The sequence below is a fragment of the Microcebus murinus genome, chromosome 9 (genome assembly GCF_040939455.1).
Source record: "Microcebus murinus isolate Inina chromosome 9, M.murinus_Inina_mat1.0, whole genome shotgun sequence".
Taxonomy (NCBI): Eukaryota; Metazoa; Chordata; class Mammalia; order Primates; family Cheirogaleidae; genus Microcebus; species Microcebus murinus.
Window position 1 is genome coordinate 86,518,620 of NC_134112.1, and position 26,935 is coordinate 86,545,554.

At 34.8% G+C, this 26,935-nt stretch overlaps 1 protein-coding gene across 6 annotated transcripts in view; it reads right to left on the bottom strand.

Moving 5' to 3' along the window:
• The window catches only part of CNOT4 (CCR4-NOT transcription complex subunit 4), a 123,653-nt gene that overhangs the window by 69,259 nt on the left and 27,459 nt on the right, over window positions 1-26,935 (bottom strand). For all 6 annotated transcript variants that reach the window (XM_012744715.2, XM_012744717.2, XM_012744713.2 and 3 more), the window contains exon 2: window positions 5,187-5,452. In XM_012744715.2, the coding sequence (XP_012600169.1) occupies window positions 5,187-5,360 (174 nt within the window). In that variant the 5' untranslated portion in view covers window positions 5,361-5,452. The remainder of the gene's footprint in view (window positions 1-5,186; window positions 5,453-26,935) is intronic.

The following is a 26,935-nucleotide window of genomic DNA, read 5'->3' on the forward strand; positions in this document are numbered from 1 at the left end:
ATTCCTAGGGAATCTTTTTTTTTTTTTGAGACAAGGTCTCACTCTGTTGCCCAGGCTGGGTACAGTGACACCATCATGGTTCATTGTAACCTTGAACTCCTGGGCTCAAGCGATCCTCCCACTTTAGCCTCCCAAAGCACTGGGACTACAGGCATGAGCCACTGCACCAGACCCCAAGGAATCTATTTAACAAGGCTTCAGGATAGAGGGTCAATATACAAAAACTGTACAACAGCAATAAAGAAATGGAAAATGAATATTTATAATACAGATAAACCTAACAAAACATGCTATACTACACTCTGTATATTGAAAACTATAAAATACTGCTAAAGAAAATTTTAAAACCTAGAAAAATTAAAAGATATCTTATTCATTAACTGATGGAATCAACATTTTTAAGATGTCATTTTTCCTTAAAATGGCCTGTGTAGTTAAGGAAATCTCAGTTAAAATCCTAATAGTCAGCTGGGCACAGTGGCTCATGCCTGTAATCCTAGCACTCTGGGAGGCTGAGGCGGGAGGACCCCTTAAAGTCAGGAGTTCCAGACCAGCCTGACCAAGAGCAAGATCCCATCTCCCTTAAAAATAGAAAAAATTAGCCGGGTGCGGTGGCATTCACCTGTAGTCCCAACTAATTGGAAGACTGAAGTAGGAGGATCGCTTGAGCCCAGGAGTTTGAGGTTGCTGTGAGCTAGGCTGACGCCACAGCACTGTAGCCCAGGTAATAGAGAGAGATCGACTCTGTCTCAGAAAAACAAAAAAAGAAAAAGAAAAGAAAAGAAATCCCAACAGGCTTTTTGTAGAAACTGACAAATTGGTTCAAAAATTTATTTGCAAATGCTAAGGACTTAGAATAACCAAAATAAATTCAAAGAGTAAAAAAGTTAAAAAACTTGTCATACCAGATTTTAAAACTTACAGTAATCTTGACAGTGTAGTATTTAGCATAAAGACATAATCATCAATGGACAAAATATAGACTCTAGAAATATATTTACACATTTATGGGCAACTGATTTTTAAGAAAGATTCCTAAATCAATAAATATTGAAGGGATAATCTTTTCTACAAATGATGGCACAATAACAGAATATTTGTTTAGAAAAAATAAATCTAGACCTCTACCTCATGTGAGCCACTGTAGCATAATATGATTGCTTTTTCTTTTCTGTACAACTTTTTGTTTCCTCTAGAGTTAATAACTATGTCTTGTCTGAAATTATGTCTATGTGTTTATTACTAATCCAACCATCAAATCTCTTCTAATTATTCAAGTGGCCTCACAAGACATTTCTCTTTTGAAACACCAATATTCTTTCAATTTTATCTTTTTACAGAAATCTCTATTGGAGCTTTCTGAGGTGTCACATTTTGGATTGGTTGCCCTCTTTACCAGGGGCAGAGCTGTCATCCTTCCCCATCATCCCAGGATTCCTGTTGCTTCTCGCCTATGTTGGATCACCTGTCTCCTTTATCCCATGTATCCTTCTCTCTTCCTTATTTCATTATGTTGGCAGGGTACATCTTCCATTAGATTCTTGACAGAGAATGTATGGAAGGTAAACATTTTTTGAGACCTCTCATGTCTGAAAATGTCTTTTAGTGTACCTTCACATTTAACAGTTGAGCAGATATGGAATCCTAGGACGAAAATTAATTTCCTTCAGAAGTGTCTTCTAGCTTCAAGTGTTGCTGTTGAGAAGTCAAAAATGATTTTGATTCCTGATCTTTTACATGTGACCTACCTACTGTATTCCTCCCCAGAAGCTTGTAGAACTTTGTTTGTCTTTGGCATTCTGATATTTCAAAATAAAAAAGTTTTTGCCAGACACTTGATAGGCCCTTTCAATCTGGAAATGTGTTCTTTGGTTCTGGGAAATATTCTTCAATCATATTTTGGATAATTACTTCTCCTCTGTTTCAGTGTAATCTTTCTTTCTAGAGCACTTAATTATTTGGTATTTGACCTCCTGATTGATCCTCAAATAAACTTCTCTTTTCTCAAATATTCTATCTCTTTTGATTTTTGTGCTACTTTCTAAGAGATCTTCTCAATCTTATCTTCCAAAACGTTCCTTATTTCTATTATATTTCAATAACAATGGTTACCGTTCACTGAATATTTTTTATACAATTCTACTCGTTTCATAAATACATCTTTTATTATTTTCGAGATAAAAATAATACTTCTGCTGAAGTTCTCAATTCACTGTCTAGTCCTAGTTTCCATGTGAGTCAATATTATATAATGTTATGTCAGTGCAACACCTATGTTCCCTCATCTGCTGCTTTCACCAGGTATCGTACACTAAAAAGGTATACAAAGGCAGTCTAAGAAATGACCAAGTAGCAGATAAGATCAAACAAACACTAAATTCTCTTGGTTTTTAATACCTGTTTTGGCTTTTCAAAGCTATTTAAGCAAAGAGGCCCTTTATGCACAGGCAGGTTTCATTTTGTAGACCAAAATTAGGGGCTTGATTCAACTAATGCTCTACCTACATCTACAAGTTTATTCAAATCATCTCAATATGCCATCTCACAGAGTGACCTCTGCAGGCTCTCTCCCTGCAAAGTTGGGGTGACGTGTAAATCGTAGCTTCAGGGTCCTCTCCAGGCCTCTAGCAACACTTGTGGTTTTCTTCTGTGTTAATACAATCATGGGGACTGGCCTCCAGAGGCTGAAGATTTACTGGACCCTGACTGAGATGGGCAATGTCATAAATATTAATCCTGTCTTCAGCATATTCTCTGGCAATGCTAAGCCAGATCTCAGACCCAAGACCCTCTATTACCTGTGTGTGCCCTCCAAGACTCACTCCAGCCATGAGACAGGAATGAGCAAGGTCTGGCAGCCAGGAGACCAAGGAGAGGTCCTAGATGTTGTTACACTAAGTCAATAAGAAACCAAACAATCACCTAATAACAAGTACTGTCTCAGCTAACGATTTAACTTGGAGACCTAAAAGGAAGTTGTCTTAGACTTCTATAATCTGGATTTTTTCCCCTATAAATGTTGGAGTGCTCATCCTTAGACAATCTCTCATCTTTTCCATTTACTCTCTCTCATGATCTTATCTAGTCTCATGATTTTATTAAAATAAATAACACACTATAAGCTGACGACTCCCAAATATTTACATCTATACCAGAACCTCATCTGAAATCCAGACCTGTCTACTCAATATTTCCATTTAGATTTCTAATAGGAATATAATACTTAACATATCTAAAACTGAATTCCTGATTTTCTAAAAAAAAAAAAAAAAAAGTCCATTTCTGTTTTAGTTTTCCCCATTTTAGTTAATGGCCACGCTTTACTTCCAGTTGCTCAGTTCAAAACCTTGTAGTCATCCTCAACTCTTATACTTGTCTATATGGTGATTTATGAATAAAACTTTATGAATTTCTGCATGTCTGCAAATGTTTTATTATGCCTTCACATATGAATAAAATTGAGAATTCTTTCAAAGTTGTTTTCCATCAAAATTTGGGAAAATAATTTCTCAATTATTTTCTCTTCTTTGATTATAATATGAAAATATTGGTATCAATTTTATTCTTGTTCCTTTGTAGTCAATATGTATTTATAACTCAAGAGCTTTTAGAACTTTGTCTTTACTAGGTGTTCTAAAACTTCACAATTATATAAATAGATGTTGATCTTTTTCAGTCATCTTGCTTCACATTCACAGCACTCTTCTGAAGACAATTGCTTTCATCATAAGGAAGTTTCTTCTATTAGTTCTTTGATTATTTCTTCCCATTCATTTTCAGTTCACTCCTGAAACTGCTCTCAGCAGAGATTAGAATCTATAGATAGTCTACATTGCTTAACTTTTCTTTCACATTATTTTTTATCTTTTTGCATTATATTTTGGAAAAAAACTACTTAGTATAATCTTCCAATTTACCAATTTGCTCTTGAAATGTGTCCATTTTGCTCTTCAGGCCATCCATATGATTTTTCATTTTCAACATATCTAATTGGCTTTTTAAAAAAAAAAAACCAAAATATTCTTTCTACATGAATATGTCATTTTCTCTCACTTCTCTGAATGGTATCAATTATATGTTTACAAGCATTTCTCTTTGTTTCCCTGTTAGATTATTCTACTTTCTGATTTTTGTGCTTCTCTTTCATGAGGTTGATTTTCCTAAAAACTATGCTGATTCTTTGCTGTTGTATATTTTTACACGTGAGAACCCTGTCAACCTTTCTATCAATGATATTGCTGTTTACTGTGAGATGCTTCTTTGTGACCACAGCAAAGACAAATATCTGGGCAGTGTGTGCCAACAGGTAATCTGGTGAGCATACGAGGAGACATTAAAGAGAAAGCAAATTCTATAAAGTGACAGATATTTGCATTAATCCCTAAGGTCACAAATAAAGTCCTTCAAAATAGAAATGCAGTAGGCATTTCTACCTACCCTAATACCTCATTCACTATACTCTGTGTTGCAGATGCCTATCAAAACAAAAAACCCCAGAGAATACTAAAAATCATGGATCTTGAAAGTTAGAAAGGACTTTTCAATAATATAATAGTTCAGAACAAAGACTTTGGACTCGAAGATATATCTGAATCTCAAACCTCCTACTCACAAGTTGATGACTCTGGACAAGTTACTTAAAGTTCTCTAAGCTTCTATTTTCTCAAGTATAAAATGGAAATAGCAATACCAGCCTAGAAATTTTATAAAAGCTCAACAAAATCAGCAAATAATATCTTCTGAAACTAGGATTTCTATGTCATGTTAACCCCTTTGGTAAACATCTTCTCTATTTTGTACAGAAAATTAACATGAATTTCCTCCTACATAAAATGTGTTTTTCCAATTTCATACCATCCTATGTAAATCAATTATTTCTCCACTCCTAATCCCCTTAAACAGCAAGCACTCTTGACTGTGTCCTTCTCGTCAGATTAAAAAAAAATCAAACTAAAGGCCAACCAGAGAGGTTATTTGACTTTACAAAGGTCATAGAGCTAGTTAACAACGCCAAGATTTGACCCTGACTTCTACTAGTGCAGTGTTCTTTCCACCTCATTAAAAGTACAATGCTAACCATAATCTCACCTGAGGTTTGCAGTCTTTTAAATTCATTTGTACATACTTATGATGGCAAAAAACTGTACAGTTAAAACAAATAACGAAAGTTATTTTGAAGTATTTACCTTTCTACATGCAGGGCAAAGCCCATTTTCATCAGTGCGAATTCGATGCCAACAAAATCGGCAAATCTGGTAGCCACAGGTGCAAGGGAAAAAGTTGATATCATCTATTTCCAGGGGCTCCATGCAAAGAGGGCATTCCACAGGGTCTTCCTTCGCATCAGGACTGCGAGACATCTTCACGTTTATTAAACAGCAGCAAAAATTTATAATAATTTAAGGGAGAAGGAACTTCAGCACTGTGAGCTAAAATGTAGAACTTTGAAGACCTGTATGAGAAGAAACAAAATACATTTTTACTATTGGAAAAAAACTGCATAGTCAACAATCAAGAGTTACATTATCAAAAACTTTTTTTTTTTTCAGACAGAGTCTCACTCTGTTGCCCAGGCTAGAGTACCATGGCATCAGCCTAACTCACAGCAACCTCAAACTCCTGGGCTCAAGCAATCCTACTGCCTCAGCCTCCTGAGTAACTGGGACTACAGGCATGCGCCACCAGGCCTGGATAATTTTTTTATTAGTTGGCCAATTAATCTCTATTTTTTTAGTAGAGACAGGGTCTCACTCTTGCTCAAGCTGATTTTGAACTCCTGACCTTGAACGATCCGCCCACCTCAACCTCCCCTCGACCTCCCAGAGTGCTAGGATTACAGGCCTGAGCCACAACGCCCTGCTTTATCAAAAACTTTAAAAAATACCCACTGAGCAACTATTGTTACTGCCTTAATAGAGTGGATTTCAGAATGGATTTCTTAAAATTTTTGTACATCAAGATAAATGGCCTGGCATCATTAATATTTTAGATTCAACACAAATACAAAAGAACTTCCTTTTTTTCTATATAAAACATTTAGTATTAACCTACAGCACTAATCATACATATTTTAAGGAAATATATAAGGTAAAGAAGCACTTAAACAGCACTCTGAACTGTCACATCAGCCAGGGGAGGTGGCACATACCTGTAATCCTACCACTCAGGGAGGCTGAGGTGGGAGGATGGCTTGAGGCTAGGAGTTCGAAATAAGCCTGAACAATATAGCAAGACCTGATCTCTACAAAAAAATAGAAAAATTATCTGGGAATGGTGGTGCGCACCTGTAGTCAGCTACTCAGGAGGCTTAGGCAAGAGGATCACTTGAGCCTGGGAGTTTAAGGTTACAGTAAGCTATCATAATGCCACTGCATTCTAGCCCAGGCAACAGAGTGAGACCCTGTCTCAAAAAACAAACAAAAAAACTGTCTTATCTTTGACCTGCCCCATATCTGAAGAGGTATTATAGTATTCTATAATATGTCACACTTTACAAAACAAACCAAATGAAAGAGACTTGAATCATCTACAGTTACATATTGACATCAAACTCTTTACACAAAAAATATAGGCTAGAACTAAAAAAAGAAAAGAAAGAAAGAATGCAAAACTAAGATGCCATAGAGCCTGTATACAATTAATTATATAATAATGTGTCAATGAAAACTGGGAAAATAAACACATATTAAACAAAAGTAATCCTATGGTGATGCTACCAAAAGCTTACAAGAAATAAGAAGGGGGAAGAAAGATAACAGACCTTCATATCCCAAACACTTTTTAAAAATTAAATAATATAACTTTTTAGATCATATAGAGTTGAAAAATTTTAGGTAACAATTTAGGTTAATGTCACTGTTAGAGTAAATGGTTAGGTTGAAATCACTTATATTTTAAGTTAAAAACTGATACCCTGCAAACTAATCTCTAACTTGATGGTAATCCCTATAGAAATCACAGTGGTTTTTTTAATGTAATTGACAAACTGATTCTAAAGTTTACATAAAGGAGTAAATGCATGAAAATCGTTTTGAAGCTTGTGGGGGGAAAATGTGCAGATTTGCTCTATAAGATACTGAACCATACAAAACTGCTACAATAATCTAAATAATTTTTAAATGTCTGCTATAGAAAAATAAACAAAAGAGCAAAGAAACTAAATAATCTAGAAACAGACACATGAATTTATGAGATTTTAATATTTGATAAAAGTTACATTAAAAATCCACAGAAAAAGGATGGACCATTTTGTAAACAGTAATGGGACATTGGGCTATCCACTTGAAGCTATGTGGACATCCACACTACAATCAAAATAAATCCCAAATGATCTGACTAAAGAGCTATACATTGAAATAAACTACTGAAGTTTAGAAGAAAAAAAAAAGACTTTTTTTTTTTAATCTTGGGATACAAAAGGCCTTCCTAAGCAAAAATTCAGAAGCCATAAAAGGATATACGATCAACTTAGCAACATGGAAAGATGATAATATAAACAAAATTAAAGACAAGAAACAGAATAAAGGATATGTTCACTATACATAATGAGGAGTTAATGTCCAAAATGTACAAAGAAATCTTACAAAGAGAAAAAAAGGCAAATAAGTTTAAAAAAAAAAACATAAGAACAGAATATGATGCCTAGTTCACAGAACAATTACAAGTAATTAAGATACATGAAAAGATGATCTGACTGGGTGAGGTGGCTCACATTTACAATCCTAGTTAGTACTCTGGGAGGCCAAAACAGGAGGATCGCTTGAGCTTAAAAGTTCAAGACCAACCTGAGCAAGACCCCATTTCTATCAAAAATAGAAAAAATTAGCCAGGCGTGGTGGTGGGTGCCTATAGTCCCAGCTTCTTGGGAGGCTGAGGCAGGAGAATCACTTGAGCCCAGGAGTTTGAGGTTGCAGTAAACTATAACACCACTGCACTCTACATAGAGCCATAGAATGAGACTAGAACCACCCCCACCAATAAGATGATCAACCTCTTTAGTCAACAGCAAGAAAGCATTTTTCCCCCATAATTCTGTCACAGTTAGTTATACCCCGAAAGTAGAGATACTGATCTAGTCCCTCTTCCCAAAACAGAAAGTGGAGCATATTTCTTTGCTTCAAGTTATACAGTATTAGCGCAGCTGGGATTCCTTTGAGAAAGTTTCAGCCCTAGAATCTATGTTCTTAATTGCTCCCTTATACCATGGATCTAAGAATCTATTCAACATAAATACTGCAGCATTGTTCATCAGAGTAGAAAACTGCCAACAACATAGCATCCATCAACAGAATAACTAAGTAAATTATGACATGGCCATAGGTAGATCTATATGTGTTAACTCAGAAAGATGTCTATACTATAGTTATGCTTTTTAAGAACAGCGAGCTGGAGATTAACACAAATATACAATTACTTCCATATAAATATATAAACCCTGTATGTGTATATATTTTATTTATTTCACTAAGAAAATAAAACATATGAAAGTTTAAACACCAAAATGTTACTGTATCACAAAAGACAAAAGAGGTAAGAGACTATTAACTTAAAGAAAAATCTGTATTATCTAAATTGTTGCCCCCCAAATGTATTATTTTTGCAATTCAAATGGCCAAACTTAAAAAAAAATGAAAATTATTTTCATTTCCTTTAGGAAAATTATTATAAACTACTTCTAATTTCTGTTAATAATTAGAAGAAAAATATAATGAAATGGTGTCTCCCTGGAAATCTATAATTATTTCAAATTATAAGTTTAAAAAAACAAATCGTGCATGTATTTATAAACAATTCAGGATTCCTAGTTTGCAAACTTGGATTTGCCACTATCTATTTTCCTCATATATAAAATTAGGGGTTTAGAGTTGATTTCTAATGAGTCCTCCAACTTTAACATCCAAAAACTGTATGTGTAAAAAACAAGGGCTCAAATGTAGAGTCCACAAGCATCCTATCTATACTTCTACTATCTTTGATGCTAAGATATTATTTCCTTAACTACAGTTTATTAGAATTTTAGGGAAGTAATTTGTGGAATGCTGGAAAGGAAAGAATACATTGGGGCTTAAGAATTAAAAAGCTTCTAGAAAGTAAATTACTATAAATAAAAGATGACATATTGAGGTTTTGCTTTTTGATTGTTTCTGTTAGCTTTTTAATTTTAAAAAAGTTTGCAAAAGTATGTATGTTTTCAGTTTTTTTGTTTTTTGTTTTTTTTTTAACTAGTGACCTGTACAGAGATGTTTTCAGTTTAGAGGGAGGTTTAGAGGGAAGGAAAGGGATAAAGCAGCAAGAAATCCCTTAAGTAGTTAAAACAAAAACAAACACATTGGCACACTTCTAGCACCACAGAGAGACGCCACATAAGCCTGTTGCCAAACATAATCTCATGAATGGTAAAGCGTAGGAGAGTGGTCTGCTGTGGTAGAACACTGGAAATTCAAGGCAAAAGAGCGAACTTCCATCTCATCTCTTTCACTAAGTAGCTATAAAATCTTGGATAAGATACTCAAAAGCTATGGAACCTGATTTATTCATCTGAAATATGTGAAGAGGTACAAACTTTTAGGGAATTTCAAGTATAGAGAAATTGCCTTAATGTAATCTCTCTGGCATAAGCTTTCAAAATGAGCTTTGAAATAAACTCTTCCCACCCCCAAATATCCTAACCCAAATTTTCATTTAGAGAATAATTTTATTTCATAAGCCAGTCAACCAATATTAAAATAAAACTTAAACAGAATAAATTGAAACAGTAAGATTTATAATGGTAGAAGAAACAGAAATAAAAGATCTTTTTAAATGAAAAAGGCAAGTAAAGCCAACAATTTCCTGGATGGGGTGTAGGAGCTCTGAGAAGTGATCAGTTTGTGATTCAGTAATTAATTCTACAGGAAAAAAAAATTCATTTTCATATACATGACCCAATTCTCATAGTGACTTAGTAAGAAAATAGTACACCCTTTATAAAAGATGAAACTGAGGCTAAGGTGTTGAAGACATAATTCAAAAACAAGATTGTCAAACTCAAAACCCATGCCCTTTCCAACATTGTAAGACACCAGTCATGATTACTAAAGTTGCAGCTCCATGTTCTTGGTTACAGAGTGTAAATGCCCAAAAAGTAAAATGACATTACTTTATCCAAAAATTAAATACTAGAGCAAAATTTTACCTCATTATCTGAGTTCTTGTTCTCTATATCACCTACAACTAATACCATGTTAGTTGCAGGTGATTTATGCATGCCAACTCTGACATGGGTAACAATGCTCTTGCATCACCAAAAATCTCACATGTGGTAAGTGCACAAAATAAAAATCATATACTCAAAATTATGCTCAAAAATTCCTTATCACTATGGAAGTGCTGTATACATGGTTTTGTGTTTAGACTACTGTTCAAAAGATATGTATAAAAATATACTATAATGTAAAGTAATACAGCCACTGTGGAAAATAATTTAGCAGTTACTCAAAAAGTTAAACATAGAATTAGCATATGATTCAGCAATGCTACTCCTAGGTATACACCCAAAGAATTGAAAACAGAGACTCAAATGGATACTTGTACACCAATGTTCACAGCAGCATTATTCACAATAGCCAAAAGGTAGAAATAATCCAAGTGTGCATCAACAGATGAATAAACAAAATTCAGCCCTAAAAGGAATCAAATTCTGATATATGCTATAACTTGGATGAATACTGAAAACACTATGCTACGTGAAATAAGCCAGTCAGTCACAAAAAGATTATGATTTCACTCTTATGAGGTATCTAGAATAGGCAAATTCACAGAGACAGAAAGTAGGATAAACAGCAGGAGAGGTGGCTCATGCCTGTAAGCGTAGCACTCTGGGAGGCTGAGACGGAAGGATCGCTCAAGTTCAGGAGTTCGAGACTAGCCTGAGCAAGAGCGAGACCCAGTCTCTACCAAAAAGAGAAAAAATTAGCCGGGCATGATGATGCTTGTGCCTGTGGTCCCAGCTACTCAACAGGCTGAGGCAGAAAGATTGCTTAAGCCCAGGGGTTTTAGGTTGCAGTAAGCTATGGTGATGCCATGGCACTCTAACCCAGGTAACAGAGTGAGACTGTCTCAAAAAAATAAAAGTAGGATAAAGATTACCAGGTGCTTAGGGGAGGGAAAATTGCTGGGATGATGAAAAACTTCTGGTAACAGTGGTGATGATTACACAACATTGTGAATGTACTTAATATCACTGAATGGTATACTTAAAATAGTTAAAATAGTAAATTTTTATGTTACATATTATTTTACTACAATAAGAAAATCAAGTGTATACACTTAAATACAGTACATAATAAACAATACTTTTGCAAAATTTTTAAAGTATTTGATTGTTCTATTTAAATTAATTCTTTAATTTTCTACCAATCTATGTGAATTTTTAATAAGTTAAATGTGTGAATGATGCAACTCCACTGAATAGTTACACAGAAATTACACTCCTAAATATACTATACAACCAAAGATATACACACTGTAATTATATGTAATTAAAAGCTATTTATCAATATGAAATACATACACACACACTTTGTTATACAGTACAACATCTTAGAAGTTTCCATAAAAAGCATGCATGCAATTCATTATATACATAGAACTACAAACTATAAATTTTTTATAACTTGTAATATAATACCACATACTACATATTTTACTTAATGTTTTATAACTATGAAATTCTTGTTTACTTAATAATTAGTGTATTCACATTAGACTGGAAGCTGGAGGAGAACAGAGAAGTTACCTGGTATATCACCTTTATGACAGTATACCAAGCAGCTACAACATGACAGCTAATAAATAGTAAGCATTCACATATTTTATGAATGAGTAAAAGAAGAATAAATTATTTGTTATGTATCAACTGTAACTGACAACCTTCTTCAAAAGTAAGAAACAACACTGTAAATTGTACATTGTTTCTGTATTAGGCACATATTTCACAAAGCATGTTATTTATACATACTAAACTGTAACCATGGGCAGTCTGCTAAGTGAAAAAGGTAAGTACTGTTTAAATATCAGCACCAATATTTATTCCCCCTTTTAAATCAAGTATCAAAGTACCCAGTATACATATACCATAAATATGCATATGCTATAGAACTCAAGACTGTCTGTATAACCTTTGGGAAGCCAGGAACGTTTATTTATGTTTTAGAAAAACATCTACCCAAGAACTCAAAAATTTAAAGGTTAAACTGTAGTAATACAGAAAAGTCAACTATATAGGACTGCATTCTACCTCTCTACCACTTGCTATTTATTTAGTGAAATATCTGTATTTAATTTTTCTAAGACACAAACTAAAAGAAGTATAGAAGTCATCTCATATAACACGATAGCTCAGAATCTCCTTCCAAAAGAACTTACTTCATTTGCAAGAGTGTGAAGTACAAGCCTAAAGGCAATCTCAAACCCAAGCAGGATGAAATGAATGGCAATTTGAGAAGAGATACAAAATATAGGCTAACCTGTAGGCCAGCTAAGTTTGTAGGTTGAGAACCAGAGAAAAAGACAGCCAAAATAAGCCCTCCTGGAGTCTGAATAAATCTTGAGCACTGACCTCAAGATCTGGCTGAGAAGCCATTTATGTCCTAGGGTACTGCTAAAAACAACAGAGTAGTCAGCCAGAAATTAGTGGAGCTTAAAAAGCTGGGTGTGGTCAGGGAAAGAAAGTAAAAGAGATCCCTGACAGACACTGTCATTCCAGAGTGCACGTGGACATACCCAAGTCTGAGGCTCAAACAAGCAATACCAGAGGCTTACCACTGCAAGAGGGAAATAAACTTCACCAAAATAATCTACCTAGTCACTAAATAAACAAACCACCATTACAAGCCCTTGAAGGAGGTAGGAGGTTGCAAGACTGGTAGCCAGAGTTGCTACAATATGATATAAAATGCTCAGTTTCCAACATAAAATTACAAGCCATGCAAAGACATAGGAAAGTATAACCCATATACCAGAAAAAATGAAGGTAAAAGATGCTACCTTTAAGATGTTCTACCAAGATGTACTACCAATCCAAATGTTGGATTTTATAAAGACTTCAAAAGACACATTCTAAATCTGTCCAAAGAACTAAAGGAAACCATAAAATAGACAGTAGAATAAACAGACAATATCAATAAAGAGACAGACATCATTAGAAAGAACCAAAAGGAAACCCTAGAGTTGGAAAGAACAATAACTGAAAAAATTCACTAGAAGAGCTCTAAAGTACATTTGAACTGACAGAGAAAAGAAATGGAAAACTGCAACACAAATTGAGAGAGATTATTCAATCCAAGGAACAGAGAGAATAATGAATAACAAGAAAAAAATACAGAGACTCAGAGAAATGTGGAACACCATTAAGTGCATCAGCATACACATAACGGAAGTACTAGAAAAGAAGAGGAGAGAGAAAAAGACAAAATGTTTTAAGAAATAATATTTGTATGAAAATGAACTACAGCTACACAACAACAGAGACAAATATCACAAACATAATTTGAGCAAAAAAAAAAATCAAGACATAAAGAATACAATGCTGGTCATAAAAATTTCAACAGACAAAGGAAACTCATATTTTAGGGATGCACATAAGGTGATAGTGTCTGGATAATGATTGTCTCTAAGGGAAAGGAAAAGGGATACAAATGGCAAGATATGTGTGGGTCAGGGATATTCTGAGGCCAGGTGTGGTGGCTCACGCCTATAATCCTAGTGTTCTGGGAGGCCAAGGCGGGAGGATCATTTGAGCTCAGGAGTTCGAGACCAGCCTGAGCAACAACGAACGAGACCCAGTCTCTACTAAAAAAATATAAAGAAATTAGCTAGACAACTAAAAAATATATATACATATAAAAAATTAGCTGGGCATGGTGGCGCATGCCTGTATTTCTTCTATAATAGTTTCCTATTAACTTAATGCTCTCTCAGAAGAAGGGTAGGAGTTTAAGAAATTAAAGGTTAAGCCTGGTGAAAGTATTATTAATAAGATAAAATCAAATCTGTACAAAATCAAAGCACAGACTAATTAGTGTGCTAATTAGTTTTCTACAACACTTGTGCAAGTTGTCAAGAAAAAGAGTTGCCTGTATCAATTAATTTTCAATTTAAAAAAACAGTTCTATTTGGGGAAAACCTGATAGAAGGGTATCTCTATTTTAAAGTTTTTAAGGACTGACCAAGACACTTATTTGAAACAAATGCATCCAGGTATCACAAGCTTAAAACCCTTCTAGTCAGGCTGGATTTATAAATTAGTTCTTTTAGAGGTGCTTCTGTACATCAATGTACAGTATATTAGTAGTAAAGGATAAGATAGAAAAAAATTAATCTAAAGAGAAACACTAAACTGAAGTGCAAGGGCCAGTTTTGGTCTCTCAATTTTTTTTTTTTTAAATTCATGTCTATTAGCATGGCTAAATGCAACCACTTCCTTAGCCAAATCTAAGTGTCCCCAGTCATTTAGATTGTACTACCTCCTAAATTCTGATCTCAGATGGCATGCTGCCAATGGTATGCTTCTGTTCCACTGAGAGATCACTGCCAGTTCATCTATCTCTAATTTCATTCAGGAACATGTTGTCACGACTTCTGTGGTTCTACTTCATGGCAAGCACTAATTCATATGGAAGTCCACCTTTTCAATGTTTTTGGCTAGGTGGGGGCATGCAAGGAGGCATGGAAGAAGGGCATAATAAGACAAATTCATTTAGAAGAGACAAGAGGTTTTTGGTTATGTAATGATTTTTAAATGGAAAAAAAAAGATTTTAAAAAATTTAAACTGGAATGGTAAGAAATTACTTAATGGGTACAATGTACATTACTCAGGCTTTTTGGTTTAGGAAACCCTAAAACCCCTAACTTGAACACTACACAATCTATGCATGTAACAAAACTGCGCAGGTACCCCATAAATTTGTACAAATAAAAACAATTTAAACAAAAATTTAACAAGCAAGCTTACATATGAATATTTCCTGGGATTGTTAGTAATATATATTGAATTCTAAATATGCTAACATGTAGCCATCGAGGATAAAATTAAATAATTAATAAAGATTTTTTTTTATTTCGGCATATTATGGGGGTACAGATTTTAAGGTTTCAAGAAATGCCCATTTCCCCCTCCCCCCAAAAGTCTGAGTCTCCATCACGACCATCCCCTAGATGGTGCACATCTCACTCATTATGTATGTATATACCCGCCCCCCTCCCCCCCCCACCTGCCCAATACCCTATTACTGTAGTACCTATGTGTCCACTTAGGTGCTACTCAGTTAATACCAGTTTGCTGGAGAATATATCTGGTGCTTGTTTTTCCATTCTTGTGATACTTCACTTAGTAGTATGGGTTCCAGCTCTAACCAGGAAAATATAAGATGTGCTATGTCACCATTGTTTCTTAGAGCTGAATAGTACTCCATGGTATACATATACCACATTTTATTAATCCATTCTTGGATTGATGGACACTTGGGCTGTTTCCACAGCCTTGCAATTATGAATTGTGCTGCTATAAACATTCGAGTGCAGGTGTCTTTTTTTGTAGAGTGTCATTGGATCATTTGGGTAGATGCCCAGCAATGGGATTGCTGGATCAAATGGTAGATTCACTTGTATCGCTTTAAGGTATCTCCATATTGCTTTCCACAGAGGTTGAACTAGTTTGCAGTCCCACCAGCAGTGGAGGAGTGTTCCTCTCTCTCCGCAACCACGCCAGCATTTATTGTTTGGAGATTTTTTGATAAAGGCCATTCTCACTGGGGTTAAGTGATATCTCATTGTGGTTTTGATTTGCATTTCCCTGATGATTAGAGATGTTGAGCATTTCTTCATATGTTTGTTGGCCATTCTTCTGTCTTCTTTAGAAAAGTTTCTGTTCAAGTCCTTTGCCCACTTTTTAATGGGGTTATTTGATTTTTTCTTCCTAATTTTCGTGAGTTCTAAGTATATTCTAGGTATCAGTCCCTTATCGGATGCATAGGATGCAAAAATTTTCTCCCATTCTGTAGGTTGTCTGTTTACTTTCATGACTATTTCTTTGGCTGTGCAGAAGCTTTGTAGTTTGATCATGTCCCATTTATTTATTTTTGTTGCTGCTGTGATTGCCTTTGGGGACTTCTTCATAAACTCTTTGCCCAGGCCAATGTCTAGGAGAGTGTTTCCAACTTTTTCCTCTAGAGTTCTAATAGTTTCATACCTTAGGTTTAAGTCTGTTATCCAGCGTGAGTTGGTTTATTAATAAAGATTTTTAAGGGGCCAAAAAAATGTAAATAGCTCTTAATTCTTATTTATAAGAAAAAAATGTTTTAATTTTTGCTCCTTCCTAATTTCTATTGCCTTGTTTCTATTGTCACTCAGTAAAATCTAGAATGGTAACAGTTTATACTATAAAATGTATACTATAAATTTATACTATAAAATTAACACATTAGCTACCATGTGAGTTATATTTAACTCAGGCTCGTTTTGAATCTGGGTCCTCTTGAAATATATGTATCTCACACGTCTTTTCACAGGAGCTGTGAAAACTATTTTTCAAGTTGCATATAACTAACTCACCCACAGAAAACAGTAAAATAACAAATTTTTCATGAAATTAGAAAGGACTGTTTTACTTTCAAATTTTTCTTTTTTTTTTTCTTTTTTTTGAGACAGAGTCTCGCTTGTTGCCCAGGCTAGAGTGAGTGCCGTGGCGTCAGCCTAGCTCACAGCAACCTCAAACTCCTGGGCTCAACCAATCCTGCTGCCTCAGCCCCCCGACTAGCTGGGACTACAGGCATGCGCCACCATGCCCGGCTAGTTTTATATATATATATATTAGTTGGCCAATTAATTTCTTTCTATTTATAGTAGAGACGGGGTCTCGCTCTTGCTCAGGCTGGTTTCGAACTCCTGACCTCAAGCAATCCGCCCGCCTCAGCCTCCCAGAGTGCTAGGATTACAGGCGTGAGCCACCGCGCCCGGCTTACTTTCAAATTTTTATTCTATTTTCTTAATAAAACTCTGTGGCCTCAAGAAAAAAATTTTCTTCTAGTATGGTTCTCAATGTGTTAAAATAGTACAGCCTCTGTTCCATGTAAAACCAGGTCATTCCTATTTGCAATAGAAAATGTTAAAACTAATATTTCTGTAGAAAGTCTCAAAGAGAATGTTTTTAAGAATAAAACATGTTCCAAGATCGAGGAACCAACAAAAAAAAAAAAAAGAATAAAACATGCTATAAACATAAAGGATCACTGACAACAAAATACTAGATCAATTATAATTATGAAAAACATAAGTCTCTCGCCACTCCCCCCAAAAACAAAGAATTATATGGGGGAAAAGCGCTTTAAATCCATATAGCAATGCAAACCTAATCAACTAAAAGGCTGTGCTGCCAATGTGGAAAATAACAGTCAATATATGGTGCTGGTTTTACTAATTTTTAAATCGCACATATATATATACTCTATACACATACTCTAAAAACTTCAAAAGTCCATGTTCAACTATGAGCAATTTCTTCACTTTGCAAAAAAATGGTCTATTTAAATAAATATATATATTTTAAATGGATTTAGGAAAGATAAGGGGGGGACTACTGTATAAGTTTGGAAAAGAAGTAAAATTAGGCCGGGCGCGGTGGCTCACGCCTGTAATCCTAGCACTCTGGGAGGCCGAGGCGGGTGGATTGCTCAAGGTCAGGAGTTTGAAACCAGCCTGAGCAAGAGCGAGACTCGTCTCTACTATAAATAGAAATAAATTAATTGGCCAACTAATATATATAGAAAAAATTAGCCGGGCATGGTGGTGCATGCCTGTAGTCCCTGCTACTCGGGAGGCTGAGGTAGCAGGATTGCTTAAGCCCAGGAGTTTGAGGTTGCTGTGAGCAAGGCTGATGCCACGGCACTCACTCTAGCCTGGGCAACAAAGTGAGACTCTGTCTCAAAAGAAAAAAACCAAAAAAAAAAAAAAACCAAAAAAAAAAAAAAAAAAAAAAAAGAAGTAAAATTAGTCTTTTTTTGCAGATGCAATGATTTTACACACAGAAAATCCAAAATAATTAGAAAACCTGTGACAACTAATTTTTAGTAAGATCACTGGATATAAAAACCAATATTAAAAAATCCACTGTATTTCTAAACACTACATACAATGGAAACAAAGTAAAACCATAATAACATTTACAATAGCATCAAATAAAACACTGAATACATAGAAATTTAACGAGATGTGAAATACATATACATTAAATCACAAAATATCACAGACAGAAATGAATGAAAACTAAGTACTAGAGACACAGAAGCTGCATACATACGTAAAGTCGGTATTTTACTTCATGTAAATTGCACTTCAATAATATACTGTGTGCAGCTATAAAGTCTTGTGTCTAGGCACGCCTAACCTATTCCTTCAGTTATACTTTCAATGACCTTTTGTGCATCTGTACAGCCAAAACAGAGAAACTCTCAACCTAATAAATAGCGCTCTTTCCGTCCAAAAAAAAAATACTGTGGAAAGGAAAAGAAAAAGGGAAAGGAAGGGAAGGGAGACAATGGGAAAGAAAAATGGAAGAAATGTCATTTTAAGTTTAATTCTATGGTCTGGCTAAGTCCAAAATCTATCTCTGAAAGTGACACGAAGACATACTTTGTGGAAAGAAGTGTTCTCTATGATACATGGTACCTCACACTGTAAGGGATACCCTTAAAAATAGTACTATTTTCATTGAAGGATGCATTGAAATGGCATCACTACATACACAGACTATTGAAACTCTAAGGATTATAATAGGATGTTAGCAGCAGTTCTTTTTTCTTTAATTTTTCCAAAGACTTGTAAGTTTCAATAGCATTTCCATACTTCTAATACTATTTACATATTAATACTTTATTCTCTTTGTGACTTAAAACTCTATTCATGTTTAATTTTTCCATACCAAAAGATAAATTATTTAATTTCACTGTAACATAACTAACAATACAAAAAAGGAACAATTAGAAAAATATTTAAGTCACCAAAAATCCCATATTCAAGTATATAAAGTTTTCTATATCTATATAGACATCAATAGCATATGTATATATGTAATGTGTGGTTGTTTTAAAAAACGATCATACTGTACGTTGTTCTGGAATCTGGTCCCCCACTCCTTCATGCAATCAACATTTTTCCTTTCATAAATCATGGGTTATGGCTCTTAATGCATAATATTCTAGTACACAGATGTCTTATAATTTATTTAACTAGTCTGTTCCTAAACTGTTTGAAAATTTGTGCTACTGTAAACAATACTGTAACAAACATTCCATATGTGCTGATTTTCTTTATTTATATTATTATTTTAACAATACAGGCATACCTTTGGGATATTTCGGGTTTGGTTCGAGACACCCACAATAAAGAGAATATTGCAACAAAATAGTCATAATTTTTTTGGTTTCCCAGTGCATATAAAAGTTAGGTTTACACTATCCTGTAGCCTATTACGTGTGTAATAGCATTATGTCTTTAAAAAACAATGTACATACTTTAATCTAAAAAAGCTTTATTGCTAAAAAAAAAAATGGTTAACTCATGTGAGCCTTCAGTGAGTCATACTTTTTGCTGGTGGAAGATCTTGCCTCAGTGTTAATGGCTACTCACTGATTAGGGTGGTGGTTGCTGAAGGCTGAGGTGACCGTGGCAATTTCTTAAAATAAGACAACAATAAAGTTTGCTGCATCACCTTGCACTTTTATGTTATAGAGATGGCTTCTTTCCTTAGACTTCACGAACCAACCTCTGCTAGCTTTAAACTTTTCTTCTGCAGTTTTCTTATCTCTCTCAGCCTGCACAGAATGGAAGAGAGGACCTTGCTCTGCATTAGGCTTTTGCCTTAAGGGAATGTTGTGGCTGGTCTGGTGTTCTATCCAGACCATTAAAACTTTCTCCATATCAGCAATAGGGCTGTTTTGCTTTCTTGCCATGTTTGTTCACTGGAAGCACTTTTAATCTCCTTCAAGAACTTCTCCTTTGCATTCAAAACTTGGCCAGCTAGGCCAGGCGCAGTTGCTCATGCCTGTAATCCTAGCACTCTGGGAGGCCGAGGGGGGGCGGATTGCTCGAGGTCAGGAGTTCAAAACCAACCTGAGCAAGAGCAAGACCCCGTCTCTACTATAAATAGAAAGAAATTAATTGGCCAACTAATATACAGAGAAAAAATTAGCCGGGCATGATGGTGCATGCCTGTAGTCCCAGCTACTTGGGAGGCTGAGGCAGGAGGATTGCTTGAGCCCAGGAGTTTGAGGTTGCTGTGAGCTAGGCTGACACCACGACACTCACTCTAGTCTGGGCAACAAAGCGAGACTCTGTAAAAAAAAAAAAAAAAAAAAACTTGGCCAGCTGTTTGGTGTGAGAGGCCTAGTTCTCGGCCTATCTTGGCTTTCAACATGCCTTCCTCACTGAGCTTACTCATGTCCAGCTTTTGATTTAAAGTAAGAGACATGCTCTTCCTTCTTTCACGTGAATACATTGTAGGGCCATTAAATGGCCTAATTTAAATATTGTTGTATCTCAGAGAATAGGGAGACCCAATGAGAGGAATGGAGATGGGGGAACAGCTGGCCAGTATTAGAACACACCTATTTATAGATTAAATTCACCATCTTACATGGGTGTGATTTGTGGCATCCTGGAACAATGACAATAGTAACATCAATGACTGCTGATCACAGATCACAATAGATATAATAACAATGAAAAAGTTTGAAATAGTGTGAGAATTACCAAAATGTAATATAGAGACATGAAGTAAGCAAATGCAGTTAGAAAAATGGCACCAATAGACTTCCTCAACTCAAGAGTTGCCACAAACCTTCAATCTGTAAAAAACGCACTATCTATGAAGCACAAAATAAAGCAGTTGCACATGAAAACAAGGTATCCCTGTAACTGTGAATGGCCTAAAATGGTTCTCTGTGACCAAACAGAGCTTTCTCCATGACTCTAATCAACGATCATCAAATTTTGCTCTTCTAGGGCCACACTGTAGGTATTTCATGCTTTGCAGGCCACATACAATTTCTGTCCCGTATTCTTTGTTTTTATAATCTTGTAAAAATATAAAAACCATTTTTAGCTCATGCATCTTACAAAAATAGTCCATGGATAGGATGTGACCTTCAGCCCATAGTTTGCTGACCATATTTAGATCGTGTTCTACAAAGACCTGTGAAGACACAGTCACCCCAGAATTCTAGGTGGAGTGTGCCATATTTTGCAATATTGCAAATGGCACTATAGTGCCATAGTATGCAATATTTTATTGCATAGTGTAATACAATAATTCTTAACTACTGTTAAGAAATAAAATTTATGTTCATATATCTTCTTTCAACTGCCAAATGATTGCCCAATCCCTGCCCTGACTAAATAATCAAAATTTTTTTCATTTAAATTATAACATTATAAGGCTACTATACAAAAAAAAATGAGCAATTTTAAAGGTGTTTATCAGAATAAATGGTTTTGCTAATGTTCGTAACTCAAAAATAGTTGTATTTTTATCAAACATTCAGAAAATACTCTTTAAAAGGCTGCTCCTAACAAACCCTGCATACCCAATGGTGGCTACATGACTCATAGCTACAGGAATAAATACCATAACCTAATTGTCCCCATCATAGTCTATAACTCATCCTGCCCCATGTATAAAATATTTGGAAATAAGAAGCACAGAAAACATAAAAAATATATTAAAAATTATCTGTCTTCTCTAAGATGTGATTTCAGTAAAATATTTTTAACAGCTTCAGCAAATTTTACTCTTTAAATAAAGATAAGACCAGTGACATTTCAGAGATTTATTAAAAGGATTATCTGTCTTATGAGTATCTTCACTTTACATTTTGTATTCTTTTATAAAAAAAAATAACTAAACAAACAATGCTTAAATGATAGAGAAAACAGGAAAATTTTAAAAATAGAAAACATGGAAGGTAGACTTCACAGGTATAGGATAGAAGACTAACAGAGAATTCTATAACTTTATAATACTGCCAACTTTGATGAAGTTTGGAGTGCTTCTAAAAAAAAATTTCCTGTTTTTAGTTCCTTTGGTTTCCCGTGACAGTGCTGGAACATCAGAATCACCTTGGGAAGTTATAAAATATAATTAATCTATTCCAGTTTGCCCTATCTCCCTCAGTCCAATCTCCCCATTTTGGTCTAGTACAATACATCCACTTTACTGTCTTCCCATCTGCACTCTGAGAAGGGGGGAGAGAGGTGTGGGAGAAAAAAAGAGATGAAAGAAATAGAATAGTAAGAAACTGGATAATTATCAACCACATACAATGAAGACTTTTTCATGGGAAACTTGCCTCTGACTCCTTCCTAAAATACTTTTGTTCATTATTGTTTATGCAGATTTTCTTATTAATGAAGACTTTTGAACATGCAAATATAGGTGGTTCCTGGGTTACAGATGAGTTATGTTCCTGAGAATATTTTCAGGTTGGATTTGTATGTAACTCAGATCCCTGACGAACAATGCATGTACAGTAGTAGTAGTAGTAGTAGTAGTAGTAGCAGTAGCAGTAGTAGTAATACTATTTTAATATAATGGCTTATGTGTGGTAGTAATATTAATAATATAGTATAATACTGTAATAATATTACACCTGTACTGCAATAAGTTACAGAAATAATTGTGCTCTTTCTTTTAACTCAAACAGAACAGAACAATAAAAGGTTTAGATAGGAGAAGTTTTAAAAGAGTATTAAAGGTTAACACTCACCTAAGGTTGCATCAACACTAGGCTAATAAGAATGTTACATTTATTTTGATCTTCTAATCAAATCAATAATAACCTTTCCATTTCAATATTAATAATTAATTCATCACACTGCTTACTAATAATTGATGCTTTCATTGGAAGACTGTCTTTCATATGTTCCATTATTCTTACTTTATCCTTTATATAATGATTGTTCCGATGGTTGAGTGACTGAAGTCTAACGGTTTCCCAATGAATCACAGCATCTAGCCTTTCTCCAAACACTTAATCATTTCAATTTTCATTTCTATTGTAATCACCTTTATCTTCACTGCAGGCTCACCTGAACTTGCAGTGGACTTTCACTTTGGAGGCATAGTCATAGGGGTAAACACAGACTCGCAAAATCAAATTAAAAATATTAAGACGAAAGTAATGCTGATGTCACTAGAGTAAAGATACTGCAACAATGAACTGCTTACACCTTGTGGATTTGTTTATGTGTATGGAAGAAACTAGTTCCCAAATTATTAACTGAATTCTTTAATTATAAATTATCCTTATGGGGAGGCTTGGGAGCCCATTCGTGAGTATGGAACACCACACAAGTCAGGTCATCTGTAACTTGGGGACTGCCTGTATTGTGCACATTCTATATTTCAATTAGACTCAAATTAGAAAGCATTAGAAAATAAGACATGTATGGCAAATCTAGGTTACAGTCCTGATTCTTACAATGACTACTTTTGGGAAATTGGTCAAATCATAGTTTTCTAAGGACCTGAGCTTCCCTGTAAACCGAAGAGGTTGTATTAGATAAACATCTAAGATCCCTCCTGGTTCTAAAACTCTAAAAACTCGAAATGATTACGTTAAGCCCCCTTCAGTTAAGTGGAATATTTTAAAGAGATTAAATAACATGACAGCCTACAGTAGGAATAAAATAAAATGCCAATCAACATTTTCTGATTCTAAAATTTAAATCTGTCACTGTCCCAAGAAAACTCTGAGTTTTATTTGATAAAGATCATGTTTTGACATTTAATGTTAATAAATGGCTTTAATTTTAATGTTATAAATGATCAGAAAAATCTAAAAAGAAGTTACTGCACAAAGAAGTTTTACCTAAGGTATAACAAACACAGATTAACTAATTTGGATTGGAAGAGAATCTGAATCAGAGTACTACTTTGTATACATACTGTTATCTTACACAGCAGATTGCTACTGATGCACTAAATCATTGAAGATGATTTAGAAGACAGCTGGGCTATTAAAGCAGATTTTTAATAAATCTGGTTTATCTCCTAAGCTGCATGTTCTCTGTTTTTAATAAATTAATTTTAAATAAAAGGGCAGGATTCACTTTTTTATTCATTTGCATGTTTAAATTTATATAAATGAATAATCTTATCACATAGCCATTTTAGTACATTATTTGCTATTCCTTTTAAAAACTGGATCTTCCCTTAGAACTTCCACCCACATCAGATACCTGTGTACAACCACTCCCACAACACAAGCCCATATTATTTTATTTATGGTAGAGATTACTAATTCACAATTATTCAATACAGTAGTCCCCCTTTATACAGGGGGATACATTCTAAGATCCCCCAGTGGATGCCTGAAGTACGCAGACTTGACGATAATAATAAACGACTATGTTACTAGATTATGTATTTACTGTACTAAACTTACCATTAGAGTATAGCCCTTTACTTACTAAAAAAAAATAACTGTAAAATAACCTCAAGCAGGTCCTTCAGGAGGTATTTCAGAGGAACGCATTGTTTTATCATAGGAGATGACAACTCCATGCATGTTATTGCCCCAAAACACCTTCCACTAGGACAAGATGTGGAGATGGAAGACAGTGAATGATATTCATGATCCTGACCCTGTGCAGGTCTAAGCTAATGTGTTTGTGTCTTGGTTTTTAACAAAAAAGTTTGAAAAGTAAAATAACTAAAATAAAATTTTTTTCAAACAGAAATAGGCTTATAGAGTAAGACTATAAAGAAATTTTTGTACAGCTGTACAATGTGTTTGTGTTTTAAGATCAGTGTTATTAAAACAGTCAAAGTGGCCAGGTGCAATGGCTCATGCCTGTAATCCTAGCACTCTGGGAGGCCTAGGTAGGAGGATCACTCAAGGTCAGGAGTTCGAAACCAGTCTGAGCAAAAGAAAGACCCCGTCTCAACTAAAAAACTAGAAAGAAATTAATTGGCCAACTAAAAATATATAGAAAAAAAATCAGCTGGGCATGGTGGCACATGCCTGTAGTCCCAGCTACTCGGGAGGCTGAGGCAGTAGGATCACTTGAGCCCAGGAGCTTGAGGTTGCTGTGACCTAGGCTGAAGCCATGGCACTCTAGCCTGGGCAACAAAGTGAGACTCTCTCTCAAAAAAATAAAAAAAGAAGTAAAAGAGTTGAAAAAATTAAAATGTTTATAAAGTGAAAAAGTTACAGTAAACTAAGGTTAACTTATTATTGAAGAAATTTATGAATTTAATGTAGCCTAACTGTACACTGCTTATAAAGTCCATAGTAGTGTACAGTAACATCCTAGGCCTTAACACTCACTCACTGATTCACCCAGAGCAACTTCCAGTCCTGCAAGCTCCATTCATGGTGAGTGCCCTAAACAGGTGTACAATTTTTAATCTTTTAAACCATATTTTTACTGTACCTTTCCTATGTTTAGATAGGTATAATACACACATATTTTGATTGTGTTACAACTGCCTACAGTATTCAGTACAGCCACATGCTGTACAGGTTTGTAGCGCAGGAGCAATAAGCTATCCACTATATCATATATCCTAGGTGCATAATAGGCTATACCATCCAGGTTTGTGTTAGTACACCCCAGGATGTTCACACAATAATGAAATCATCCAACGATGCATTTTTTGGAACTATCCACAAGTTAAGCACTGCATGACTGTACATTTCCATTTCTAGAACTGAGCATTTCAGTTTTTAGTAATGTTTACTTTTATCTTTCACCATCTGTGAATTTTCCAGAGAAGTGAAGTTTCCTTCCTTTCTAAAACAGCAAATCTTATTAGGAACCTACTATGTATCTGATAGAATACTAGGTATTTATGATAATGATGTTATTGTTGTCCTTCGGGGGAAATATTAATGATTAATAAATTTACTATATACTTGGTGACCTTCACTCTATTTATGCAGGCAAATTTCAAGTTCTTCTAGATTTAAAAATTTATCATCTACATGCTAAACATAGCTATGCAAACTACTGTGCAAATCTGTCTACTCCATGCTGCTACTAGTTTTGCCATTACCACTATGAGTTGGCCTTCTTTAGACAATAGTCTATGATGTAAAGATGTAAAATTTCTGGAAAACCTGAATGTCTGAGGAAAACACTGGGTGGGAGTGGTAAGGATGAAGGCAAGAAAAGGGAGAAAACAGAAATGTTGATGCTTTAATGAATTATGCAGCATACTTTTTCATTTCTTTTACATATTGTAAAGTCATTTGTTAGCTTAGAAAAATAAAATGTATTACAGATCACTTGACTTGTGCCTAAGATCTTATTTTGGATAGTTACTTTGTAGAATCTAGAAGCAAAGGAATAATATATTTTTCTTACTCTCAAATAAACCATGAAGAACTAACTCTATTAGAAATGGTCCCTCAAATTTTATACATCTATTCCTTCCCTGGACTTTTGATTAGAGTAATTATTGGTATATTTTCCATTTTCTCATAGCAAATTAACATGCAGTTCACTGCATATCACAATCACTTTAAAAATCCATGCCTTTCTAATAACATAACTCTCATTTTTCTTTTTTTATATCTACTTTCCACCCAAGGAAAGGCAGGACAGAGAAGCCCTGAGTAACTCCAACTTTTAGAGACTGCAGTAGAGAAATAGGAAGCATATGAAGACCACGGAAGGTACTCAAGAAGAATAGGAGAGAAATCAGGAGTGTAATACCAGTATAGATTGAGAAAAATGGACATGTTTGAGAAATATTCTAACAGGTGGATAGAACAGATAATGGAAAAAGGAAAAGCAGGAGGTTTAAGTGTGACTCTCGAGGATGCCCAAGAATATTTGCTCATTCATCATCATTTATTATCTATTATGTACCAGGTACTTTTCTGAGCATGAGGATCA